Here is a 23,873-nt window from a genome sequence, read left to right on the forward strand (position 1 = left end):
TGGGGATACAGGCCAAAACAATTTCCGACCATAACCCAGTAAAAATGGAACTGAAGGGGCTGGAAAGAAGATTAAATAGATGGAAAATGAAAGATTATTTACTGGACGACCAAGAGATAATAGAGAAAGCTCAAAACAGGTTAAAAGAATATTTTGAAGATAATTTAGGTAATGGTACAAAACCAAAGGTGGTGTGGGATGCAGGCAAGGCGGTGATGCGGGGCTTCTTTATCCAACATAATGCAATCAAGAATAAAAAGAGAGAAAAAGGGAAAAAAGAAATTTTACAACAAATATTGGAGAATGAACAGAAATTAACTAAAAATCCCAAAAATAAGAAAATAAAAGAGAACATTAAAGTTCTACAATCCCAGTACGCGATGTTGATAAATAGAGAGATAGAATGGAAAGTTAAAAAATTAAGACAAAGGAATTTCGAATATGCTAATAAATCTGGGAAGCTATTGGCTTGGCAATTAAAAAAAAGGAAGGAGCAGAATACAATAAACAAAATTGAGGTAGAAGGAGAAGAGATAAATAAGCCCAATGAAATAAGGAAGGCCTTTTTGGACTTTTACAGAGGACTCTTCAAAAACACAGAAAGGAATAACATGAGGAAAATAGAGAGATATTTAAAAGCTAAGAACATCAATAAGATTTCCACAGTAGAAAAAGAGAAGCTGAACGCTCTAATTGAGATAGAAGAAATCAAAGCAACAATTAAGAACTTAAAAAATGGGAAAGCCCCAGGCCCGGATGGGTTTACTGGCAGATACTATAAGGAGATGGAACCAGTTCTGCTGACCCCATTGCAAGAAGTAATGAATAACATCCTCAAAGAAAGAGAACTACCAGAGACGTGGAAGGAGGCATTGATCACATTAATTCCTAAACAAGACTCAGATTTACAGCAGATCAAAAACTATAGACCGATTTCCCTGTTAAATATAGACTACAAGATTTTTGCGGGAATCCTAGCAAAGAGATTAAAAGACATTCTGGTAGAAAGTATACACAAAGACCAAGCCGGCTTTTTGCCGGGTAGGCAAATGAAAGACAACATAAGAAACATAATAAACATTATAGAATACTTAACAGACAGGTGCGATAAACAAGGTTTGTTGTTATTCGTGGATGCCGAGAAAGCGTTTGATAATGTAATCTGGGATTTCCTGCTGAAACAATTGGAACATATGGAAGTGGGCACTGAATTTTACAACGGGATAAAAGCAATCTACACAGAACAAAGGGCAAGACTCATAATAAACAATGTAGAGACTGCAGAAATAATAGTAACAAAAGGAACAAGACAGGGATGCCCACTGTCCCCATTACTGTTTGTAATGGTATTAGAGGTCTTACTTAATTCCATAAGAGACAACAAAAAAATAAAAGGAGTAAGGGTCGGTCAGAACGAATATAAAATTAAAGCTTTCGCTGACGATCTGGTTGTAACAATGGAAGACCCAATAGACTCAACAAAAGAGGTACTTGAAGAATTTGATCAATTTGGAAAAGTATCGGGCTTCAAACTTAATAAAAGGAAAACAAAAATGATAGTTAAGAATATGCACAAGGACAAAGTTGAAGAACTACAAAGAGAAACGGAATTAGAGGTGACTAAGAGGGTGAAATATCTAGGAGTATGGGTAACGCCAAAAAATATAGATTTATTTAAAAATAATTATGAAATAGTATGGAAAGGAATTAAGAAAGATATAGAAACGTGGGGCAGGCTCAGATTGTCATTTTGGGGTAGAATAGCCACAATTAAAATGTCCGTACTTCCAAGAATATTATTTCTCTTCCAAAATATCCCAGTGATCAAAGGTACAAGGATATTTAAAGTCTGGCATAGGGAGATCTCAAAATTCATCTGGCAGGGGAAGAAGCCCAGAATAAAATTTAAATTGTTGACGGATGTGAAGGAAAGGGGAGGCTTCGCCCTGCCAGATCTGAAATTATATTACGAGGCATCATGCCTATGCTGGGTAAAGACATGGATCAATCTGGAGGACAGAGAAGTGTTGGACTTAGAGGGCCACGACAATCGATTTGGGTGGCACGCCTACTTGTGGCATGGGCGGAGGAGAACGCATAAGGAATTTGGAAATCACATATTTAGGGGCCCACTGATTGAGGTATGGGAAAGGTATAAAGACGTGCTAGAACCTAAAACACCCCACTGGCTGTCACCATTAGAGGTTATGTCCCTTAAAAAGACCAATATGAAGGCCAATTGGGCCACATATGAACAACTGTTCATGAAAGAGGAAGGAAAGTGGAAAATGAGGCCGTACGAGCAGGTCAAGAACCAAGTTTATGATTGGCTACATTACTTCCAGATAAATGACATGTTTAGGAAAGATATCAAAGATAAAGGATATGCTGATAAAAACTCTAGATTCCAAATTGAGATCCTGGAAAATAATATAAAAACTTTATCTAAAATGTACAATCAGTTACTGGACTGGAATCTAATTGATGAGGAAGTCAAGTCGGTAATTACACACTGGGCCAAAGACTTTGGCCGTAACATCTACTTCGAAGAATGGGAAAAACTATGGAAACAACATCTTAAGTTTACGGCTTGTGTGACACTTAAGGAGAATCTAATGAAAATGTTCTACCGTTGGTATATGACTCCTGTTAAATTAGCCAGAATGTACGGATCCTGTAATAAATGCTGGAAGTGCAAGGAAAGAGAGGGGACCTTCTACCATATGTGGTGGGAATGCCAAAAGGTTAAAGGGTTCTGGGAGAGTGTGTATAATGAAATGAAGAAAATTTTAAGCTATACTTTTGTTAAAAAACCCGAGGCATTCCTGCTGGGATTGGTAGGAAGGGAGATAAAAAGGAAAGACTACAAGCTGTTTCAGTACGCAACAACGGCAGCAAGGGTCCTGTTAGCTAAAAATTGGAAATTAGAGGGTTTGCCGACAATTGAGGATTGGAGATCAAAATTACTAGATTATGTGGAGATGGATAAGATGACAGGGAAAATCAGATATATAAAAGACCAGAGGTTTGTAAAAGATTGGGAAAGTCTTACGAAATATCTGGAAAACTTAAGCGATGGACAGATAACACTAGTGGGTTTTAAGGGAGCTCTGTAAGAAGCAAAGGGTAATGTCTAAAGAAAAACAGATGAACTAGAATGATTAACGGCACTACAAAATAAGAAATGCGGAATTATTTGCCTTTATTAATACGGATGATTTGTGGAAAGGTTGAAGGAAGTCACTTTTAAAATATGTGTGATATTAAGTGGAATATTATAGTCTGTCTTGTATTTTGATTTATGTAAACTAATAAAAATTACGCATAAAAAAAAAAAAGCAGAGATGTCACCTTGCCAACAAAGGTCCGTATAGTTAAAGCCATGGTTTTCCCAGTAGTGATGTATGGAAGTGAGAGCTGGACCATAAAGAAGGCTGATCGCCGAAGAATTGATGCTTTTGAATTAAGGTGCTGGAGGAGACTCTTGAGAGTCCCATGGACTGCAAGAAGATCAAACCTCTCCATTCTTAAGGAAATCAGCCCTGAGTGCTCACTGGAAGGACAGATCATGAAGCTGAGGCTCCAAGACTCTGGCCACATCATGAGAAGAGAAGACTCCCTGGAAAAGACCCTGATGTTGGGAAAGATGGAGGGCACAAGGAAAAGGGGGCGACAGAGGACAAGATGGTTGGATAGTGTTTTCGAGGTTACCAGCATGAGTTTAACCAAACTGCGGGAGGCAGTGGAGGACAGAGGTGCCTGGCGTTCTCTGGTTCATGGGGTCACGAAGAGTCGGGCACGACTAAACGACTAAACAACAACATAGTAATGAAATAATGAAGGTAACATCTCACAATAGTGATTATAATTTTAGATGTAAGGTACCTTTTGATAGTGAGGGGGAGAGGGTGAATCTAGATTTCTGGTGGTGAATGAGGATTAGGGCTGGGCGATATATTGATCTCATCCTATACTGGTTTCTAGACCACATCGTGATAACCTTTCAAAAACAATTGATATGGCAACACACCACAGATCACAGTGTGTGTTTCTGTGATGCCCTTTTGCCTGGAAGCACCCGGCAGAAAGCTTTGCTTTGTGAAGTCCCTGAATATGCTGAGTTGCTGACTAACCTCCCAGACGACAGGAAGTGAAAGACACACATCCTTTGCCCTGTGTCCTTCCAGCCTCTTTCCTCCCTTGCTCCCTTCTGCCGGTTTGTGTGCCTGACTTAGATATCCTGCATGCTGTATTTTTTTTTACTGCTGAAACTGGATTTGCTCTCAGAAGCAAAGTTTTGTGCCTTACTGGGGACCCAGTGAGAACTGTATGCTTTGAAAGCTCAGTAAACTATTACTGAAGAAGTCCCGCTGCCTCTGTGTGTGTTTCTGACCTCAGTGTGGGACTTGCTCTGCACGTGGCCCCTACCCTACTCCTACTTGGCTCATGCCCTGGAGTTGCTCTACTCAAGCATGCAAGATGATTTTTGCACCAAACTCTGTCATCCCCCCACCGCATGATCTCCAAGCACTAATTCTTCACCAGAAATTCATCCCTGCCTCCTAAATATTCAGAAGAAAACTTATAATACTGTGAGTTAATGGGTGATTTCCTCCCAAGCCTAATTGCAAGAGGGGGAAGGAGGGGCTGCAGGGACCAGGGAAGTCTCCTGATGGGCCCATCTTCACTCTTGAACCCCATGGGGCAACCCCAGAGCTCCTGCCTATTCTGGGGTTTGGGGAAGATAGTGCTTTTCCATAGTCCCAGAAGTTTTGATTCAATCATGCTACTCGGGAGTTTTCCTACCAGAGGACCACAGTTCATATTACCATCATACTGATTTTACTGCTGTGGCTGCTGTTGCTGTCATGGACTGGCTGGGTGCGGGGGGGGGGGGGAGTGCCAGCTGGGGAAGAAGGTGTCCACAAGGGAAGAAGGCTCAGAGCCCAGGGTCTGGTCGTGGGATGGCAATGAGCAGATAGAGGGAGAAAGGGGAGCAGACCGGGAGGGGAGGTGTTGCAAGCTGAGGAGGAAACAGGGTTTGATGAGCAGGAAGAGGCTGGGGCAGAGAGCAGTTCAGGAGAGGTGGGGCCAGGAGACACAGAGGAGGCCGGCTGCTGAAGCATCCAGGGAGACTCCCCCTCCTGCTGCGACCAGCTCCCCTCTCCCCTGGTCTAGAGCACACAGGGAAATCCAGTTCAGACCCCATGAGCCTGTACATGATATTAATGGGCGTAGGGTTTTTTTTGTTCCAACAGGCATCACTTTAATCTCATTGACAATGAGCTGTATTTTCTGCCCATTCACCCCGTTTGGAGAGGTCCTTTTGGAGCTCCTTGCAATCTCTCGTTCTTGAACAACCCTGGACAATTTGCTTCCATCAGCAAACTTTGCCCCCTCCCTGCTCCCTCCTAAGTCTAGATCATTTATGAACAAGTTGAAAAGCCACAGGTCCCAATACTGATCTTGAGGGGACTCCGCTTCTGCCCCTCTCCATTCAGAGAACTGTCCCTTCATTAATACGTGTTCCCCCCTCCCTCCTTCCTTCTGCGCAGTGAAGGGAACCCTGCAGAAAAGTTCTGGGGTGAATTTTGCTTCCCCACACATCCAACACTGGTCAGCATTCAGGGAAATGGAAGAGGAAAGCTGGCCACAATCCAAGAGACTGAGGTCAGCAGAAAACGAAGCAAAGCCTACTCCAAGGGAAGCCGCTTCAGCTTCCAGCCCGTCTGCTCCCACAATGGCTGAAGAAGAATTGCCCTTTGGGAACGGCACAGCTGAATGGAATCCCCACAATCTCTCCTGCTGGAGGAATAGGGGCATTGACCCCTATACTCAAAGGGGATGGCCAGTGATAAGGAAAATCCCGGGTTGAGAGGCTACTCAACAGCCCACCTCGTTGGGGTGCAAGTCCCCCCATGAGTCTATGAGGTCAGTGAAAGAAGGAAGCTCCAGCCAAGTACAGTGGTACCTCGAATTACAAATGGCTCATGTTACAAACGCTTCAGGTTACAAACTCCGCTAACCTTGAAGAGTTCCAGACCTCCGGAACAAATTAAGTTTGTAACTAGAGGTACCACTGTAATCTGGAGCAAACCGGTGATCAGTAGACCACGATATTTATTGTTGCACAAGAGATTCCCACATAGAGCAAGAACCCTGAGCCTGGGGTGATATCAACCTTTATAACTCCCCCCCCCTTCACTCAGATTTATTCATAGTAGCATCTTCACTAGTATGTCACAAGTGGGGAGGAGTATCAAAGGGTTACACAAGTTCAGCAGTTCATCCTTCTATCAGATACATCTCCGGACACCTCTCAAGTACCCACCACCCAGAGAACAATAAAACTATCGACATACATCCTTGCCCTCAGGGCTTCTCCTGAGATGGGCTTCCAGAACACCTGGCTTGGCCAGCTGCCTCTGTGGAAGTCTGTTGTCGCCCCTTGGTCACTCCCTGGGTGGGGCGAAGTGTAAGTGCTCTCACGCTCAAGGGATTATGGCAGGAGGCCCTGTTCTTGCTGCCTACCTGACTATCCGCTTCCAGGGTCATGGAGGAGGGTGAAGCCTAAATTCACCTTAAAATGGCGTTGGAATGGGAAGAATTGGTTAAAGAATGGCTATTATATGAATTTGCAAAGTTAGGTATCTTTCCCTGAGCTGTCAAGCTGAAAGGATACATTCAGACACAATCTTTGTAACAGTGTAGCAACTTTAGGCAATCGAAACCAAAATGGCTACATTTAATATACTTTGCCCATAGTCTGAGCAGCAAGAGGGCGCTGAGACAACCGTGCAAAGGCTGAGCTGAATGGCTGGTTTGCAGAGAGTTTCAGCCGTCTACGGATTCCCCCATTGGCTAGCTGTCAAAACAAAGCGCTCTTGATTGGTGAGTTTCAGTTATTCATAAATCCCATTCATAAAATACAGATGCCGTGTTTTCCTGTATTCATACGATGTGTGTGTTGTTCTTGTGCGACTGAGGGGAGAGGGGCTTTGGACCCAGGGGATAATGTCAGATGGTAAACACACACACCCTTGTAATTTCCGTAACACCAGGACGGAATTCCCCCACTCTTGTCACATGCAGCTGGGCTCACTTGCCAGAGCCACCTGGAGGGCCTGACGGCAATAGCCATCATCCCTGACCACTGGTCTTGCTAGCTCAGGGTGATGGGAGCTGTAGTCCAAAAGCAGCTGGAGACCCAAGTTTGGGAAACCCTGTTCTCCCAGGTATCTGAAGAAGTGTGCATGCACACGAAAGCTCATACCAAGAACTAACTTAGTTGGTCTTTAAGGTGCTACTGGAAGGAATTATTTTCCTGTTCTCCCTGAAGGACAAAGGGGGGTTCACTTGCATCAGAGCATCAGGTGAGCCCTGCAGGATCAGACACATTTCTTCTAGGGACACGTTTCTGGGGTCCCCACGGTGCGCCCCAGCCTGGCTCCACTCGGCCAGGGCAGCTGCATTTTGTTTCGCTGCAGGTGAGCCTGCCCCCTGCAATGTGGGGCTCTTAAAGGAACTTCGGGGGGGGGGGGCGCGGAGGGGCTGCAGCGCTAAGACCTAAAACACGGAGGGATCTAAGCTCGTGGGGTGGGGGAGGGCAGCATTTTGCAATGCAAACCTTGTAGGGGGACGGGACCCACTTGGCAGCTGGATCTCAGGGATCAGCCCCTCCCCCGCTCTCCTGTTCCCAGAAGGAAGAGGGGAGGGGGAAAACCTTCATCTCTCCCCTCCACCCCAATTCTTTCCCTCCCCTCCCGGCACATCCTCCTCTCACCCCGCCCCCACAACCCCAGATCCCGCCCCCAAACATCCCACCCCTTCCTCCTCCTCCTCCAATCATGGGGGGGTGACCCTGCCTGCTTCTCCCGGAAGTGGAACTTCCACTCCGGATTGCTGCTCTGCCCCGTAGCTCTAGGGGGGGGGGCGGCGCTTTTGGAAAGGGGAGGGAGGAGGCAGGGGACCCCCCCCCGTGGATTTTGCAGGAAAGGAGAATCGGGAGCGAGGAGAAAGAGGTAAAGGGGTCCCGGGGGGGGGGAGAGGGGAGAAGAGGACCCAGAGACCCCGCCAGCTCCCCCAAGCGCCTTCCGTGGGGAAGGGATCCCGGCACGCCTGCTGCGAAGGGGCGCAGATGGGGCGCCCACCCACGAGGACTCCCTGCGGAGAGAAGCGGGCCAGGAAAGGGTTAAGGAGGCGCCTGGATAGAGACCCCCCCGTCCCTCTCCGCTCGTCTTGGGGGGGCAATAGGGACGGAGAGATGGGTCGCACACCGAGGGGTGAGCCGGGCAAAGGGGCTCTGGGTGCAGAGGAGACTCTGAGAGAGGGGGGCCAAGGGCGGGGGGAGGAGGAGGGAGGAGACGAGGACCCAGAGACCCCCTCCAGCTCCCCCAATCGCCTTCCGTGGGGCCTGGATCCCGGCACGCGTGCTGCCAAGGGGGCATTCCTCGCAGGGCGGATCCCTCGCCTCGTTTCCCAGGCTCCGCGCGTCCCATGAAAGGGTTAAGGGGCGCGAGAGACGCCAGGATAGAGACCCCCCATTCAGTCGCGCTAGACTGCAGGGGAAACTGTGGGAGAGAGGGAGGGGGGAAGGGAAGAGGAGCACTGGGGGGGGGGAGAGAGAGATAGGAAGACCAGTTTTTTGGGGGGGGCGTCTCAATCGTGGCTTCCTTGGGCAATCTTCGAAGGGGCCGCCTTGGCTTCTCCCTCCCGCCCAGGAATGCCCCCCCTTCAAGGAGACCAGGGGTGCAGCGTCTATGGAATGGCTCTCAGGATTAATACAGAAGTTGCATCTCAAAAGCATTTCTGTTCCTCTTATTCTTTGTAGGCAATGTCAGAGTGACTGACAAGCTGAGATACAATCCATCACCATCCGATGACAGCGACTGCATGAATCTTCCCAGTCAAAGGACCCATTTTCATGATAGACAGTGCCTGTGGCTGGAGGCTCTACACACCGGGTGTGCCTGTGCAGGCCAAAGACTGCCAGTGTTAGCACAGGTGAGGTCTGTGACCTCCCCAAATTGACAGACTGTATGTGAATGAGAGTTTGTGGGTGGGATTATAATTTACGGCAACCCTGTGATTTTCTCTGCCCATAACATTTCGTAAGCTAATATTGTAGTAAAAATTCCAAAATAATTACAAAAAATCACACAATAATAATAATAATAGTACAGTGGTACCTCAGGTTAAGAACTGGATTCGTTCTGGAGGTCCATTCTTAACCTGAAACTGTTCTTAACGTGTGGCACCACTTTAGCTAATGGGGTCTCTTGCTGCTGCCACGCAATTTCTGTTCTCATCCTGAAGCAAAGTTCTTAACCCAAGGTACTATTTCTGGGTTAGCAGAGTCTGTAACCCGAGGTTCAACTGTAGAAGTTCTAGTATTAGTATCTTCCCCCAGCTGCTCTGGGCAGCTTACAGTACATATAGGTAAAGGTAAAGGGACCCCTGACCATTAGGTCCAGTCGTGGCCGACTCTGGGGTTGCGGCACTCATCTCGCTTTACTGGCCGAGGGAGCCGGCGTACAGCTTCCGGGTCATGTGGCCAGCATGACTAAGCCGCTTCTGGAGAACCAGAGCAGTGCACGGAAACACCGTTTACCTTCCCGCCGGAGCAGTACCTATTTATCTACTTGCTCTTTGATGTGCTTTCAAACTGCTAGGTTGGCAGGAGCAGGGACCGAGCAACGGGATCTCACCCCATCGCGGGGATTCGAACCGCCGACCTCCTGATCGGCAAGCCCTAGGCTCTATGGTTTAACCCACAACGACACCCACCTGTCTTCTAAATGTCAGATGGTTGCCTGTTTCCTTGCCCTCGGAAGGGAGGGCATTCCATGGGGCAGGAGGCCCTCTGCCTGGTTCCCTGGAACTTCACTTCTAACAGCAAGGGAACCAGCAGAAGACCCTCGGAGGCGGACCTCCCTGCATGGAATGAGTGAGGGGGGGTGAAGATGCTCCTTCAGGTCCACAGGGCCAAGGCTGATGAGGGCTTTAGGTAGCAGATCTTGCTCCTCCATAATGATCGATGTATAGTTAGCAGAGTAGGAGAAAACACTCAGAGGCAGCAAAGAATTAATTCAGCTGAGAAATTTATTACTGAAGACAGATAAGCATAACAGGATGCAAAAAAATAGCAAAAATGTAACTCACAGTAAAACCCTGACTTAGCAAACCAAAACAGCACTCAAGTAAGAAACAGACAAGCAGAGTAGAGTAATATCAGAATAGGAAGTGGGAGCAGGCGCATTTCAATACTGTAATTCATATATAATTCAATGTCAGAGTAACCCTGGGACTAGATAACAAGCCTCCAGGTGGACGTGCCCCCTCTGCCCTTCACGTTCCTCTTCCGCACGGGCAGAATCTGCCTTCTGGACTGTGGGATTCACGGTTGTTCTCCTCCTCTCCATCCACCAGGGCTTGACTTCAGGTGCAGCAGAATTCCCCAGCCCCCCAAGGATTTGAGACCCATCAGCTTTCCTCACCCGGTTTAGCCGGCCGGTTGAAGCCGTTGCTTGAACCCCTGTTGCATACTGACAGCTTCTGGAAGCCACAGGTGAGAGCTGAGTGCAGGGTGGGGACCAAGGGTGGAAAAATGACCCCAGAAGGTGCAGGACATGTCCCCCACCAAAGGAACTACTGCTCCCCAACACCCCGTGACATCTCGATTCAGTTAGGTAACCGTATTGGTCTGACACAGTTGAAAAATAAAAATAAAAAAATAGTCCAGTAGCACCTTAGAGACCAACTAAGATTGTCCTGAGTATAGGCTTTTGTGTGCATGCACACTTTATCAGATACACTGAAACAGATGTCACCAAACCCTTGTATATCGTGGGAGGGTGGGGTGGGGTTTTTCTCAGAAGGTACTCTTACTACCATCTCCTACTACCCTTCACTATATGAGGAAGTGTGCATGCACACGAAAGCTTATACCTAGAACAAACTTAGTTGGTCCCTAAGGTGCTACTGGACTATTCTTTTTTACTTCAGCTGTGTCAGACCAACACAGCTATCTACGATTAAGTACAGTTATGTCCTGCTTTTCAGTGTCACTTTAGGATAGTCAGAAGATGGGCTCGAGTTCAGGCAGCACATCATCATTATAAAGAACCATTGGGATTCCCATTTGCCAGCTGCTTTCCTTCTGCTTCTCCTGCTCTCTCCATGCAATGTGAGGCATGTAGACAGAGGTCCATCTCCAAGAACAGGAGCTTCCCTGAGCACCCATTCAGCTGACCCCAAGCACCAAGCCTTGCCACTAGTTCTCTGACTGACCCAGACCACAGTCCCTGGAAAGGATGTAGACCTGGGTCTCACATAATGGTCCACATGGACCTCCTGAGGTCAGTGGGACTGTGCAGGTGATTCATGAAGATCTAGAGGTGGAAACGGGGGCAACCACCTGATTTGAAAGGCAGTCTTAGAGTAAAAATTCTTGCTAAATGTTATCAATCTCTTTATCTCTTCATAAATCATGTTCCAAAATCTTTGTATCTCTAGAAAGGGCCACCACATATGGTAGTATGTTCCTATCTGTTCCTTACATCGCCAGCACTTGTTATTATTTGATTTATTTATTTTTGCAAGTTTTACAGGGGTCAGGTACCACCTATAGTACATTTTCATAAGATGTTCCCTTATAAGGAAACATGCCGTTAGTCCATAATTCGTTCCAAATATTGGGTTTGATCGTATGTCCCAGGTCCCTCTCCCATTTTACTGTAATTTCTTTGATATCTTCCTCCTTTCTTTGCCAATTCAAAAGTAGTTTGTACATTTTAGAAAGTGTCTTTTGATTATTATATAAAATATCCTTCTCCAGATAGGATATTTTTTTGTCAAATCTTTTGGTTCTTTTATCCTTTTCAAGGGCGGCTTTTAATTGATAATACTCCAGCCAGGTTATTCCCTTCTGTTTCAATTCGCTTAGGCCCTTTATTTTCGGATCACTACTTGTTTCCTCTACTAAATCCTTATATGTTAGCCAATCGCTGTTCATATTCATCCTGTGAACTGACATAGATTCCATTGGTGACAGCCACCATGGTGTTTTGGTTACTACTGATTTTTTTACTCCTCTCCCATACTTCATATAATGCCCTTCTCACAATGTGATTTAAAAATCCTTTGCGGGATTTAACCTTGTCATAGCCTATGTAGCCATGCCACACGTACACAATATCCCATCCGTCCAGATCTAGGACTTCCGTGTTTTTAATTAATATCCAGTCCTTAATCCATGTCCAACACACTGCCTCAAAGTACACTTTAAGGTCAGGGACCGCAAAGCCTCCTTTTCCCTTCAACTCTGTTAGTAGCTTAAATTTTATGCGTGGTTTTTCCCCTTGCCAAATAAACTTGGCAAGGTCTTTCTGCCAATCCTTAAAACACTTTACGCCTCTAATTATAGGTATTGTTTGGAACATAAAAATCATCTTTGGCAATACCATCATTTTAACTGTGGATATTCTCCCCCACAGGGATAAATTCAATTTCCCCCAAGTCTCTAATTCTTTTTTTATTTCCTTCCACTTCTTCTCATAATTGTCCTTATATAAGTTTATATTCTTATTGGTGATCCAAACCCCCAAATAATTTACCTTATTGGCTACCTTTAAACCTGTTGTATTTTCCAGTTCCTCTTGTTCCAACGTACGTAAATTTTCTGTTAATAATTTGGATTTACCTTTATTCAGTTTGAACCCAGAGACTTTCCCAAATTCTTCCAGTTGTGCACGCGTTTTTTGGATACTTTCCACTGGATTTTCAGTGGTTATGATTACATCATCGGCAAAGGCTTTAATTTTGTAGTATCGAGTTCCTAGGTTAATTCCTTTTATATTTTTATCCTTTCTTCTTGCTATTAAAAGTGGTTCCGAGGTGGCAATTTAAAGAAGTGGGGAGAGAGGGCACCCCTGTCTTGGCCCCCTTTCAATGCTGAACTCTTTGGTGATCTCGTTATTTATTAGCAATTTTGCTTTTTGGTTATCATATATCGCCCTAATTCCATTAATTATTTTCTCCAGACCTTTGAAAGTTTCCAATAGGAAATTCCATGATACTCTATCAAAAGCTTTTTCTGCATCAACCAATAACATGGCCATCTTTTTACTTGGTTTCATTTCCACATATTCCAACAGGTCAATTATTATTCTTGTATTGTCTTTTATATGTCTATCTGGTAAGAAGCCCACCTGGTCTCTGCTGATTATTTTGTTTAGAGTCTTTTTTAATCTATTAGCCATCACCCCAGCATAGATTTTATAGTCTGTATTCAACAGGGAGATTGGTCTATAATTTTTCATGTGTGTCAACTCCACTCCCTGTTTTGGGATTAGAGTGATGAGTGCTTCTTTCCATGATTGTGGTATATCTTTCCCTCCCAGTATATTATTCATTATTCTTTGTAATATAGGGAGGATTACTTCTTCCAGGTTCTCATAGTACATTAATGTGATTCCGTCAAGACCTGGTGATTTGCCACTCTTCATATTTTTTTAATACTTGTGCCATTTCATCTATTTCTATATTGGAGTTTAGGGCCTCAACTTCTTCTTTTTCAATTCTTGGTAATTTATTTTGTTGTAAATACTCTTCCATTTTATTGACCTCTAAATGTTCCTGTTTATATAAATCTTTATAAAAGTTTAAGAATTTTATTTTTATTTTTACTGGGTATGTTGTTTCCTCTCCTTGGTCCAAAATTTTATTTATAACTTTTTTTGTTTGCTTTTCCTTTATCATCCATGCTAACAACTTACCGGGCTTATTGGCGGACTCAAAATACCTATGTTTTCCCCATTTAATTTTATTTTCTACTTCCTTATTTAATATACTAGAGATATGGGATTGCAATATCTTTATTTTTTGTAATATTTCATGACTTTTTGGATTTTTGATCAACTCTTTTTCATTAATTCTTATCTGGTTATTTAGGTATTGGATATTATTGTCTTTTATCTTCTTCAGCTTAGCCATTTGTTGTATTCCAAGACCCCTCATGTACGCTTTACTAAACTACATTTATGTCTGCATTTTGTTTGCCATTTATCTCGAAAAATTCTGCTAACTTGATTTTTGCTTGCGTCACTCATTGGTCGTCTCTCCATATAATTTTTACTAGGAATGGTTTCAGATAATATTCCCAAAAACAAAACTAGGCTATTTATGTACGCAACGTCAGCAGCAAGGGTTGTAGTGGCAAAACACTGGAAAGATAAAAATATACCCACTAAAGAGGAATGGGTAGTCAAATTGTGTGAGTACTTGGAGCTCGCAAAGCTGACAGATGCAATAAGAGATAAACCTTAAAAAATGGTGAAAGAAGAATGGGAATATTTAAATAATTATGTAGGGGACAAGGGCTCAACAAGAAAGACCTGGCTATGTTTAGAATGATACCGCATAGAGAAATGCTCCCTGATACCAAGATGGGGGATTCCTTTGGAATGCAGTTAGAGGAATTGATAAGAATAATGATCTGTTTTGAGCTTGACGGAAGTGTACAATAGATGAGCTTTCCTGCTTTGGCTCATTTTTCTTTTTCTTTTTCTCTTTCTCTTTTTCTTTTTTCTTTTATCTTTCCCATAGTTGCTTATGTTCTGTGTCATGTACCTCAATATTTTTTGTAGACTTTTTCATTTTTTTTCATTACTATTAAGGAATTTTCCTTTGTAATTTTGGTTGTCGATATTTCTAAGTACCTGTTTACATGTACCTATTTAAAGCATTTCATTACTATTAAGGAATTTTCCTTTGTAATTTTGGTTGTCGATATTTCTAAGTACCTGTTTACATGTACCTATTTAAAGCAAAATAAAAGTTTTTTTAAAAAGAGAAGAAGAAAAAGAAAGGCAGGCAGTCTCAGAGGACAACGGTATTCTAAGATCATTCTGTGTTATTAAAGATGATTGAGGATTATGAAAGGTTCCTGATGCATTACTACCATTTGACATCATACCATTTTCATTTCCTAAAAATTGGGAACATGGGTAGGACATGGGAGAATGTAGGAGATGTTGATATAAGAGAAGGTGCTAATGGAGGTTGATGTGTCCTTTTTTTCTGTGTTCTCTTTCCTAAAACCCAAACAGGATTTCCTTTCTGCCCACTCTGAAAAAGGTGATGGAGAAGACAGAATTGCAGGGGACAGGGCACCGTTCGTTTCATTAGGAATAGCCATTAAAATGTGTGAAATGTGGAATATGCTTCACTGAATGAGCACACATAGTTTACATCAACGAACACAAAAAGGAAAGAACCCATTTAAAGGTATGGAGTGCGGAAAGAGCTTCTCTTTCAATGCAAAACTTAGAACATACCAGCAGACTCACACAGAGAGAAAGCGTTATAAGTGCAGGGAGTGTGGGAAGAACTTCAGTCACAGTGGAAACCTTAAAGTGCACAAACGGACTCACACCGGGGAGAAACCATTTAAATGCATGGAGTGTGGAAAGAGCTTTAGTGAAAATGGAAAACTTAGAACACATCAATGGACTCACACAGGGGAGAAACCATATAAATGTATTGAGTGTGGAAAGAGCTTTAGTGTTAGTGGAAGCCTTAGGTATCATCAACGGACTCACACAGGGGAGAAACCATTTAAATGTATTGAGTGTGGAAAGAGCTTTAGTGTTAGTGGAAGCCTTAGGTATCATAAACGGACTCACACAGGGGAGAAACCATTTAAATGTATCGAGTGTGGAAAGAGCTTTAGTAACAATGCAACCCTTAGAACACATCAACGGACTCACACAGGGGAGAAACCATTTAAATGTATCGAGTGTGGAAAGAGCTTTAGTGTTAGTGGAAGCCTTAGGTATCATAAACGGACTCACACAGGGGAGAAACCATTTAAATGTATCGAGTGTGGAAAGAGCTTTAGTAACAATGCAACCCTTAGAATACATCAACGGACTCACACAGGGGAGAAACCATTTAAATGTATTGAGTGTGGAAAGAGCTTTAGTGATAGTAGAAACCTTAAAAATCATCAACGGACTCACACAGGGGAGAAACCATATGAATGTATGGAGTGTGGAAAGAGCTTCAGTCAGCGTGGACACCTTAGAACACATCAACGGACTCACACAGGGGAGAAACCATATAAATGTATCGAGTGTGGAAAGAGCTTTAGTGATAGTGGAAGCCTTAGGTATCATCAACGGACTCACACAGGGGAGAAACCATTTAAATGTATCGAGTGTGGAAAGAGCTTTAGTGATAGTGGAAGCCTTAGACTACATCAATGGACTCACACAGGGGAGAAACCATATAAATGTATCGAGTGTGGAAAGAGCTTTAGGAACAGAGGATATCTTAGAACACATCAACGGACTCACACAGGGGAGAAACCATATACATGTATTGTGTGTGGAAAGAGCTTCAATCAGAGTGGAGACCTTAGAAACCATCAACGGACTCACACAGGGGAGAAACCATTTAAATGCATGGAGTGTGGAAAGAGCTTCAATCAGAGTGGAGACCTTAGAAACCATCAATGGACTCACACAGGGGAGAAACCATTTAAATGTATTGAGTGTGGAAAGAGCTTTAGTGATAATGGAAGCCTTAGACAACATCAACGGACTCACACAGGGGAGAAACCATATAAATGTATCGAGTGTGGAAAGAGCTTTAGGAACAGAGGATATCTTAGAACACATCAACAGACTCACACAGGGGAGAAACCATATACATGTATTGTGTGTGGAAAGAGCTTTAGTAACAATGCAACCCTTAGAATACATCAACGGACTCACACAGGGGAGAAACCATTTAAATGTATCGAGTGTGGAAAGAGCTTTAGTAACAATGCAACCCTTAGAACACATCAACGGACTCACACAGGGGAGAAACCATATACATGTATCGAGTGTGGAAAGAGCTTTAGTGTTAGTGGAAGCCTTAGGTATCATCAACGGACTCACACAGGGGAGAAACCATATGAATGTATGGAGTGTGGAAAGAGCTTCAGTCAGCGTGGACATCTTAGAACACATCAACGTACTCACACAGGGGAGAAACCATATAAATGTATCGAGTGTGGAAAGAGCTTTAGTGATAGTGGAAGCCTTAGGTATCATCAACGGACTCACACAGGGGAGAAACCATATAAATGTATCGAGTGTGGAAAGAGCTTTAGTGATAGTGGAAGCCTTAGACTACATCAACGGACTCACACAGGGGAGAAACCATATAAATGTATCGAGTGTGGAAAGAGCTTTAGGAACAGAGGATATCTTAGAACACATCAACGGACTCACACAGGGGAGAAACCATATACATGTATGGAGTGTGGAAAGAGCTTCAGTCAGTGTGGACACCTTAGAACACATCAACGGACTCACACAGGGGAGAAACCATATAAATGTATCGAGTGTGGAAAGAGCTTTAGTGATAGTGGAAACCTTAGAAATCATCAACGGACTCACACAGGGGAGAAACCATTTAAATGTATGGAGTGTGGCATGGACTTCAGTCAGAATGGAAATCTTAGAAAACATCAGCAGACACACATGGGAGAAACCATGTAAATGCATGGACTGTGGAAGGAGCTTCAGTCAGAGTGGAACCTTTGATTTATGTCAACAAACTCACACAAAAGACAAACCATATAAATATCAGGAAAGTAGATAGAGGTTCACTCTTAGTGGAAGTTCAAAATCAACATACTCATGGTCAGGAAGAACAGCCCTTCAAACCATCAACAAACTCAGCGAGGAGAAGCAGAACTCAGAGAGGAGAAGCTCCCGTTGCTTGGTCCCTGCTCCTGCCAACCTAGCAGTTCGAAAGCATGTCAAAGTGCAAGTAGATAAATAGGTACCGCTCCGGCGGGAAGGTAAACAGTGTTTCCGTGCGCTGCTCTGGCTCGCCAGAAGCGGCTTAGTCATGCTGGCCACATGACCCGGAAGCTGTAGGCCGGCTCCCTCGGCCAATAGAGCAAGATGTTCGCCACAACCCCAGAGTCGTCCGCGACTGGACCTAATGCTCAGGGGTCCCTTTACCTTTATTTAAGGAACATCTAGGGACTCTCACATGGGAGAACCCATTTAGATGTATGGAGTGAAAGTACCTTTGGTTTTTGCTCCAAACTTTGTCATTCTCCCACCGCATGATCTCCAAGCACTGCTTCTTCACCAGAACTTCATCGCTGCCTCCTGCGGGTCATGAAGAAAACTTGAAATAATGAAATTGAATGGGAGATTTCCCCCCCAGCCTAATTTCAAGAGGGGGAAGGGGGGCTGCAGGGACCAGGGAAGTCTCCTGGGGGACCCATCTTCACTCATGAAGCCCATGGGGCACCCCCGGAGCCCCTGCTTATTTTAGGGTTTGGGAAAGAGAATATTTTTCCATAGTCCCAGAAGTTTTTATTCACTCATTCTACTTGGGAGTTTTCCTACCAGAGGATCACAATGCTGTGGCTGCTGTTGTTGTCATGGACTGGCTGGTGAGTGGGGGGAGGCACCAGCTGGGGGACCCACAAGGGAAGAAGGCTCAGAGCCCAGCGACTGGTGGTGGGATGAGCAGAAAGAGGGAGCAAGGGGAGCAGACTGGAAGGGGAGATGTTGCAAGCTGAGGAGGAAACAGGGTTTAGTGAGCGGGAAGAGTCTGGGGCAGAGAGCAGTTCAGGCTCAGAGGGAGGAGAGGAGGGGGACTTCCGGGTTGGCGCCATCGGTAATGGCGGAATTCCTCTGATCGGGAGGAATTTGCCCCGTGGGAATTTGGGTCTGGCCGTCACAGCGAAGGCGGAGACCCGCTAAAACTCACAGGCGGGAGAAGCCTGTGAACGTGGGATTCGGCAGGCACCCTTTGCGCCTCCCCTACTCGCGGGGAATCCGGTTTCGGGGGTCCGGAGCAACGTGGGGTGAGTGGCGTGGTGCTTCGAATCGACTGCTTTTTCCACGGAGCGAAGCTGCATAGCTGTTGCCGGAGAGCACTGACTTTTTCCTGTGGACAATTTGATTCTAAAGTAATTACCCGTGAGTAGAGCTGAAACGGGAGAATTGGATTTTTAAACGTATAATTTGGTATCGAAGTGGGGAGGTTCAATACAGGAAGTCTGCCTTCCCCTTTTGTAAATAGACTGAAGCAATGAGGCTGCAAGCTGAAGCCTTGGAAAGCCTTTTGTAAAAGACTAAACTTTCAATGGTAAAGAACATTTAACCCCCCCTTGGGGGCAGGAGAAGAGGGGGGGAGTTGTGGACTGAGTATGCCTGCAGGAGAGAGCGAAGAGAGTTAGAATACTGCTGCTCTGACCCTGGAAACGGGCTGCTAGTAGGACTGATGTCTTTTGGAATGTCCATTGACAGCCTTTAGAACGTTCACTGACAGCTAGCTAAGTAAGAAAAATACATTGTTTCTACAGTCTCCGGCTGTTTCTAAAAAGGAGTAAATAGGAACAGAAAACTGAAACTAACTTTGGATTGTAGGACTAACACTGGTTAGGAACATGAAATATTTAGGGGTTAACATGACTGCCAAAAATGTGAATCTATTTAAGGATAATTATGAAAAATGTTGGATTGAAGTGAAAAAGGATTTAGAAATATGGACAAATTTGAAGTTATCATTGTTAGGCCGAATTGCTGTGATAAAAATGAATGTGCTGCCAAGGATGTTGTTTTTGTTTCAAACATTACAAATTTTGGATAAGATGGATTGTTTCAAGAAGTGGCAGAAAGATATTTCCAGATTTGTTTGGCAGGGCAAGAAGCCTCCAATAAAATTTAAGATATTAACTGATGCTAAAGAAAGAGGTGGATTTGCCCTGCCAGACTTCAAACTTTATTATGAATCAGCGGCTTTTTGCTGGCTGAGAGAATGGCTGCTTCTTGAAAACACTGACGTGTTGGATCTAGAAGGTTTCAATAATGCATTTGGTTGGCATGCATATTTGTGGTACGATAAGGTAAAAGTACATAAAGCGTTTAAAAATCATATTGTTAGAAAAGCATTGTTTAATGTTTGGATAAGATATAAAGATTTGTTAGAAAAGAAAACCCCAAGATGGTTGTCACCAATGGAAGCGAAGGCACAGAAAAAACTCAATATGGAGGCCAAATGGCCGAAATATTGGGAAATTCTGGATCAAGATGGAGACAGAATAAAATTGCAGAGCTTTGAAAAATTGAAAAATAAAGTGCGAGATTGGCTCCATTATTATCAAATAATGGAGGCATACAATTTGGACAAAAAAGTTGGTTTCCAGGTGGAAAAATCAAAATTGGAAACAGAATTGTTAGATTCAAAAATTAAGAATTTGTCAAGAATGTATAACTTGCTGTTGAAATGGAACACTCAGGATGAAACGGTGAAATCAGCTATGATTAAATGGGCACAAGATGTTGGACATAACATAATGATGGCCGATTGGGAACAGTTATGGACCACAGGTATGAAATTTACGGCATGTAATGCCCTAAGAGAGAATATTATGAAAATGATATACAGGTGGTGCATGACACCAGTCAAGCTTGCAAAAATATACCATTTGCCCGACAATGTTGGAAATGTAACGAGACTGAAGGTACATTCTTTCACTTTTGGTGGACATGCCCAAGGATTAAGACATTCTGGGAGATGATTTATAACGAAATGAAAAAGGTATTTAAATATACCTTTCTGAAGAAACCAGAGGCTTTTCTCCTGGGCATGGTCGGCCAATTGGTGCCAAAGAAGGATAGAACTTTCTTTATGTATGCAACAACAGCAGCAAGGATACTCATCGCAAAATATTGGAAAACACAAGATTTACCCACCCGGGAAGAATGGCAGATGAATTTGATGGACTATATGGAACTGGCGGAAATGACTGGCAGAATCTGAGATCAGGGAGAAGAGTTGGTGGAAGAAGATTGGAAAAAGTTTAAAGACTATTTACAGAAATACTGTAAAATTAATGAATGTTAGAAAAATGTTGTAATGAAGTTATATGGCTTTAGTAGAAACGTTATAAGGAATTAAGTATAAATAGATTAATAGAGTATTAAAGGAAAAAATAAGGTTAGAATGAGTTAAGATAATTCTAGGATAGAAACCAGAGGAAGATGGAAAGGAATTGCTGAAATAATTAACAGAAGTGGAATGCAAAAAGGGAGGTGTGAGGAAGTCATGGGAATAAGTGAATGAAAGATAATGAAATTGTTTGATTTATTTTATTGTTTTTGTTTTGTTTTGTTAGTTTAATGTATTGTATTGTATTGTCTTTTTAGTGTTTAAATTGTTGGAAAAGTAATAAATATTATTTTTAAAAAAACAGAGGGAGGAGAGGAGGGGGCCAGGAGACCCAGAGGAGGCCGGCTGCTGAAGTATCCAGGGAGATTCCCTCTCCTGCTGCGACCAGCACATGCCTTTGAGTCTGGGAGTTATAACTCTTAGAATGTGGGGATCCCATTTTTCAACCAAAGCCAAAACCCGCTAGCCTTTTCCCAGGTCTTTCCTTACCTGACAGCCGTTCGTCTTCTCTACGAAGGTCTCTACAAAGTCCTTCTCCCTCCCTTTATTTACCATGGGCTCCCAGCACCCTTTTCTGCCTCTTACATGGTAGGGAAAAGAGTCCTTTTCCATTGGACGCCTGGCAGCCCAGTGCCAAATCCGGCTGCTCCAGAGAGAACGGAAAGGAGCTGTAAATGCCCTTGTGCTCTGACGCGCACCAGTCACTTCCTCCCGGATCCTGGTGCTGCCGGTGCAGCTGCATTTACGAGAAAAAGAGGAATTGGAAACCGAGCCCAAGTCCCTCGCTATCCAAAGTGGCCACTTGGACCAGCCTTGGGGCGTCTTCCTTGGGAAAAAGGAAAAGTTTCAGATCTCAGGTTCCCCGACAGGGAATGAGAGCTTTGATTGGCGTTCTCCCCTTCCAGTTAATTGCCCCTCTAATTGCAGAACCCCAATTCTCCCGTTCTCCCCTCCCCCTCCCAGCTACCTCTTGCCAGGAAGGCTGGGAGTGAAGACCGTAAGCAAAAGAGACAGCCAAGGATGAGAATCTGGGTTGCTGGGTGTTTCAGAGAATCCCGCCCACAATCTTCTCCATTCCTGGACTCGCGTCCGCATGCGCTGCTCTTGGCCACCCCGAGGTCTTTTGCTAGATTAATTTATGGCTGGCCTGGGGCTGAAAATAAACTACCAAAAAACTAAATTACTGACAAAAAAACCTCACAATGGAAGGTGGGGGGGGGGGAGAACGTCAAGAAAAAACAGGTCTGGAAACTAAATATAAGGATAAATACTTAGGAATCTGGATTTCAAATAAAAGTATAAATGCATATGAGGATAATTATAGTAAAGTATGGAAAGAAATTTTTTTAAAAAATATGGAAACCTGGACCAAACTCCATCTCTCACTCTGGGGAAGAGTCTCAGATGTGAAAATGAATATCCTCCCCAAAATGATTTTCTTATTCCAAACAAGGCCCATTTTAGGAGAAATGAATTGTTTTAAGGAGTGGAAAAGGGAAATGTCTAGATTTATAAGGAGTGGAAAGAAACCGAGAATTAAACACCAGTTATTAACAGATCAAAAGGAGAGAGGAGGTTTTGCATTGCCAGATTTGGAATTATATCATGCGGCGGCAGGATTGGTTTGGATAAAAGACTGGATTACACTAAAAGATATGGACCTATTAGACTTGGAAGGCCATGAGAATCGGTCTGGATGGCACGCTTCTTTAATGTACGAAAAAGTGAAGGTCCACAGGGGATTTTTGAGCCATGTGATAAGAAAATCGTGATATAAAATCTGGAATAAATATAAAGGACTACTTGAGCCAAAAATACCCTTGTGGACATCACCAAGAGAAGCCATATACACATGTCAGAATATTTACAACTAGCAAAACTGACGGGAAGAGTTAGAGGAGTATTGAACCAGAAAATATTTGGAGAAGGGAGAATATTTAAGGATTATAAAAGAACATATTGTACCAACCACACCATATTAGCAGAACTTGAGTGATACTTGTAAACACAACAAATACTGTTTGTGGAGTAGACCGGAACAATATTAAAGAATATAAAACTGTGTTGGAAACACAATGGCAGTATAAACAGTACAATGAGAATGATTGGAAGACTCGTTTTGTCAGAAGTCTTTTTTATTTAATTAGGAAGATTAATTTTTTTATGCACATAAATCTCCTTTTTCTTCTTTGTTTTTCTGTATTTTCTTCTTTCCTTTTTTCTTAATTTTTTCTTAATTTTCTTTTTTGCAATATGAGATTCCAAATTCTTTGTATATGTGTGTAATTTAAATCAATAATAATTATTTCAAAAAATAAATCAATTTGTGGCCGGCCTGATCAAGCGTTGCTTCCTCTGGTTAGCCCCGCTGGAACTCCAGTTCATTCCAGACCCTGGGGTCACTAGAGGACTGGTGGCTCCTCCTGGCAAATGGCCTGGTGCGCACTGGATCACCAGTGCTTCCTTGCCCCCAGAATCCGGCCAACCGGAGGTCCCATCTGGGGTGCCATCTGTTGTAAACAAAAGCTGCCCTTCTTCCCTTATGGGGGACACAAGAGCCCTTTATAGAGTCCCTTGTAGGTTCTCCATCGGTAGGAAAAAACAACAGAGGCAACCAGAGACTATTGAGAAGCAAAGCAGCTTGTAAGCCTGATCTTTATTGATCTGTTGCAACAGGGTGCTCCCCTCACACGCAGAAAAGGAGGAGGACCCAGAACAAAGGTGTGCCTGCCTTTATATAGACATTTTAAATTCCCTGCCCTGGAGCTCCAGACCACCCCTCCATACATCATACATACATCACAGAAGGGGTATAACCCCAGACCACCCCCCACAAACATCATACCTACATCACAAAAAAGGTGGTCTACAACAGAAATGTGAATGTTGCTTTTCTTGTCTGC

At 43.7% G+C, this 23,873-nt stretch overlaps 2 protein-coding genes and 2 long non-coding RNA genes across 16 annotated transcripts in view; 2 read left to right on the forward strand and 2 right to left on the reverse strand.

Annotated features, from left to right (window-relative positions):
* Positions 1–18,209, reverse strand: part of LOC310826286 — a 46,179-nt gene extending 27,970 nt beyond the window's left edge. Inside the window, exon 1 of the long non-coding RNA XR_014555678.1 lies at positions 18,089–18,209. This is a non-coding gene — a long non-coding RNA (uncharacterized lncRNA). The remainder of the gene's footprint in view (positions 1–18,088) is intronic.
* LOC310825960 (uncharacterized protein) overlaps positions 1–21,429 on the forward strand; it is a 62,441-nt gene extending 41,012 nt beyond the window's left edge. For 8 of the 13 annotated variants that reach the window (XM_083700245.1, XM_083700249.1, XM_083700243.1 and 5 more), the window contains 3 exons: positions 8,831–9,003; positions 10,429–10,567; positions 15,108–21,429. In XM_083700245.1, the coding sequence (XP_083556371.1) occupies positions 15,231–17,549 (2,319 nt within the window). In that variant the 5' untranslated portion in view covers positions 8,831–9,003; positions 10,429–10,567; positions 15,108–15,230 and the 3' untranslated portion in view covers positions 17,550–21,429. Of the gene's footprint in view, positions 1–7,866; positions 8,022–8,830; positions 9,009–10,428; positions 10,568–15,107 lie in introns of those variants that run through there. The other 5 variants (XM_083700238.1, XM_083700244.1, XM_083700241.1 and 2 more) reach the window with 5 other exon arrangements.
* LOC310826021 (uncharacterized protein) overlaps positions 1–23,873 on the forward strand; it is a 156,844-nt gene that overhangs the window by 25,369 nt on the left and 107,602 nt on the right. The window lies entirely within an intron of this gene.
* LOC310826299 lies at positions 11,670–16,350 on the reverse strand. The gene is made up of 2 exons (XR_014555711.1): positions 14,802–16,350; positions 11,670–14,717 (listed from the first exon to the last, which is right to left on the reverse strand). It is a non-coding gene; the product is annotated as an uncharacterized lncRNA (long non-coding RNA).

This window comes from Podarcis gaigeae, assembly GCF_964106915.1.
Source record: "Podarcis gaigeae genome assembly, chromosome: 10".
In the NCBI taxonomy this organism is placed as follows: domain Eukaryota; kingdom Metazoa; phylum Chordata; class Lepidosauria; order Squamata; family Lacertidae; genus Podarcis; species Podarcis gaigeae.